At 39.6% G+C, this 2747-nt stretch overlaps 1 protein-coding gene across 1 annotated transcript; it reads left to right on the top strand.

Moving 5' to 3' along the window:
• Positions 1-1139: 1139 nt before the first annotated feature.
• On the top strand, positions 1140-1996 carry LOC121965838 (endothelin-1 receptor-like; the record flags this gene model as incomplete). The annotated part of the gene is made up of 1 exon (XM_042515955.1): positions 1140-1996. A coding segment is annotated over exon 1 (612 nt), but the record flags the coding sequence as incomplete, so codon positions are not given.
• Between the last annotated feature and the right edge of the window lie 751 nt (positions 1997-2747).

Raw genomic sequence — 2747 nt, 5'->3', positions numbered from 1 at the left:
GAATTATTATAATTTTTTTAACTGCTTTTTTTTCATCAGGTCGTTTCCTTGTTTTATTTATTTATTTAATTTCCAGTTTTATTTTTGTTGTTGTTTGTTACTTGCATCTTTTTTTGTTTTCATTTTTGCTAAATTTAAATTTATTTATCTAGAATTACTCTGACTCTGGATATATCTTGCCTTTGTTATTTATTTATTTATTTTCAGTTTATTTTCTTACATTTTTTTCAAACTTCTTGCTAATTTCTGGCTCATGTATTTTTGTTGATTATTGGCGTCTTGCTATGTCTTTGAAGCTGAGATAATTTGGTTTGGGTTTAGAGATAATTTACAACTGTTTTGAGTTTTAAGTTCCTGTAACTACTTTCAAAACCTCAAAATACGTGTTTGGGACATAATTTCACGAGTATTAGCTTTGACCCACGTAGGTGCTTTTAAGCTGTAACCTTTAACAGACAAACTTTTCAAACTCTTCACTTTACAAGCTTCAGTCCAAACAGTCCGGGTTTATAAAGAGGACATTTACAAACTGAAACTGAGACACAGCTGCTCTGTTTTATTTAAATCTGCCGCAAACAAACAGTGGACGACGTAAAAGGGACCTCCGTGCTTCTTGTATTATGTTGTAACCGGCAACATTTTAACCTGACGCCGTTCTTAGGCGTATCATGCAGACAGGACAGGTTCTGCCCAGCTGCGTATCATGCTGCCGTGATAGGTGCTGCTAAACATCTGTCAGCTTATAATAATACAGCGACCCGTTCTTTGGCGTATCATGCAGACAGGACAGGTTCTGCCAGGCTGCGTATCATGCTGCCGTGATAGGTGCTGCCGATTGTCTGTCAGCTTATAACAATACAGCGACCCATTTTGTCTGGCTGACACCATCCAGTGACGTATCACGTGGACTTGAAAGGTGGCTCTTGGAGTCTGGATCTTATGCCAAAAGCACTGTCAAAGCGGCAATATTTGACAACTTTGGAGTGAGAACGGGCTGGCTTATCGCTACAGGTGGTTCAAAAAAAGAACGAAACACAGATCATCGAGATTCAATCTTCAAAAATATCTCCATAGTTACATTTTTATCCTTGCTGCAGCATCTTATCAGCCTTTTTTGTTAAAATTTTCCTCCACAGATTTTCTCAGAGCCCTGAAATTCATCTGATAACCACTGACGTTCTCTACGCTGATCAAATCAACCTGGATAACTTCTCGAAGGTCTTGAACTTTCAGCATTTGGGTTTTGAGGGAAAACTCCTGAAATTAGAGGTTTTGGAACTGGATTTGAATTTGCAGTAAGAAACAGGTCTAAACTGGGTTCGAGGGTTTGTGCTGCAGCTATACGACAAGTTCTACAGGTTCAGGAGTCACATCAGGATCCAGGATGGTTTCTGGGGTCACTGAAAAAGGTTCTGGATTCAAGGCGGGTTCAAGGATCCCGTCCATGCCTGGGGTGTTTACCTCTCTGCTGGTCGTCTGGTGTTCGGTGTTTGTCGTGCCCGTTGGTTGCCACAGTAACTCCTCAGATCTGACGACGCTGGAGCTGCCCGACCTCCACAGCATCGACCCACCTCTGGGACCTGGACTGGACTACCTGATCCAGACCTCGGATGGAGAACCCCACCTGGTTCAAGAGACCGTGAACAAGCCGCCGGCCCCCCTGGAGAGAGGAAAAACCAAACACACGAACAAGATGAAACACAAACACGACAGAAAATCTCACTCGTCTTCTTCCAACGCCTCCGTGGTGGGCCGCGTGCGCCCGATGTCGCTGCCGAGCTGCCTGCAGGCCACGTCGATACAAACCGCCTTCAAGTACATCAACACGGTGCTGTCCTGCGTCATATTTGCTGTGGGGATCGTCGGAAACGCCACCCTGCTCAGGATCATCTCCCAAAATAAAAGCATGTGGAACGGACCCAACGCTCTGATCGCCAGTCTGGCCCTGGGAGACCTGATCTACATCGCCATCGACATCCCGATCCACGTCTACAAGGTACGCAGCGTCTTATTCTTAAATACTGATTAATTTCTTACCTCAGCAGGGGAGTTTGTAGGATTTAAGAACATGGGGGGGATCTTTTTTTAAGATCGAGCTCTATTTTGATGCTTTTTATGCACTTTTTTCTTTTTTTTTAACTTTAATTTATTTGGCTGTATTTTGTATTAAATTTTACTATGCCTTTGACATGTTTTCTTTGGAAAATTTTTTTGGCTTTTTTTTCTTTAATTTTTGGGGATTTTTAATTTTTTTTTTCTTTTATTATTCTTGCAGATTTTTTTCTTTAAAACTTCTTGAATTTTTTAAAAAAGATTTTTGACTTTTTTTTCTTTAAAATTTTGGGTGATTATTAAAAACTTTAGTTTGGATTTTTTTTAGTTCTTGGTGATTTATTTATTTATTTATTCATGCCAATTTTTAAAAAAAATGTTTTTGATGATTTATGAAAACATCATGCTGACGCTGACATCATTAAAAAAGTGTGGTATTTGGGAATAAGAACGAGCTCATTATAAATAATATAATATATGAGTAAGAAAGTAAAACAGAAAGAAGTTAAATTGCACAAAAAAATTAAATAATGACACTTAATTCATGAACTTGCTTTTCTGGTTTAGTGAGACTGGGATGTAGTTTGTATCCTGAGTTTACAGGAACGAAAATGCATCATGGGACATAAAAAAAACAACGTCTCTGTGAGTGTGTGTGTGTGTGTGTGTGTGTGTGTGTGTGTGTGTGTGTGTGT

The sequence above is a fragment of the Plectropomus leopardus genome, unplaced genomic scaffold, assembly GCF_008729295.1.
Source record: "Plectropomus leopardus isolate mb unplaced genomic scaffold, YSFRI_Pleo_2.0 unplaced_scaffold21856, whole genome shotgun sequence".
NCBI lineage: Eukaryota > Metazoa > Chordata > Actinopteri > Perciformes > Serranidae > Plectropomus > Plectropomus leopardus.
Note: the sequence above shows the minus strand (reverse complement) of the source record. Positions and strands in the feature narration are given on the sequence as shown.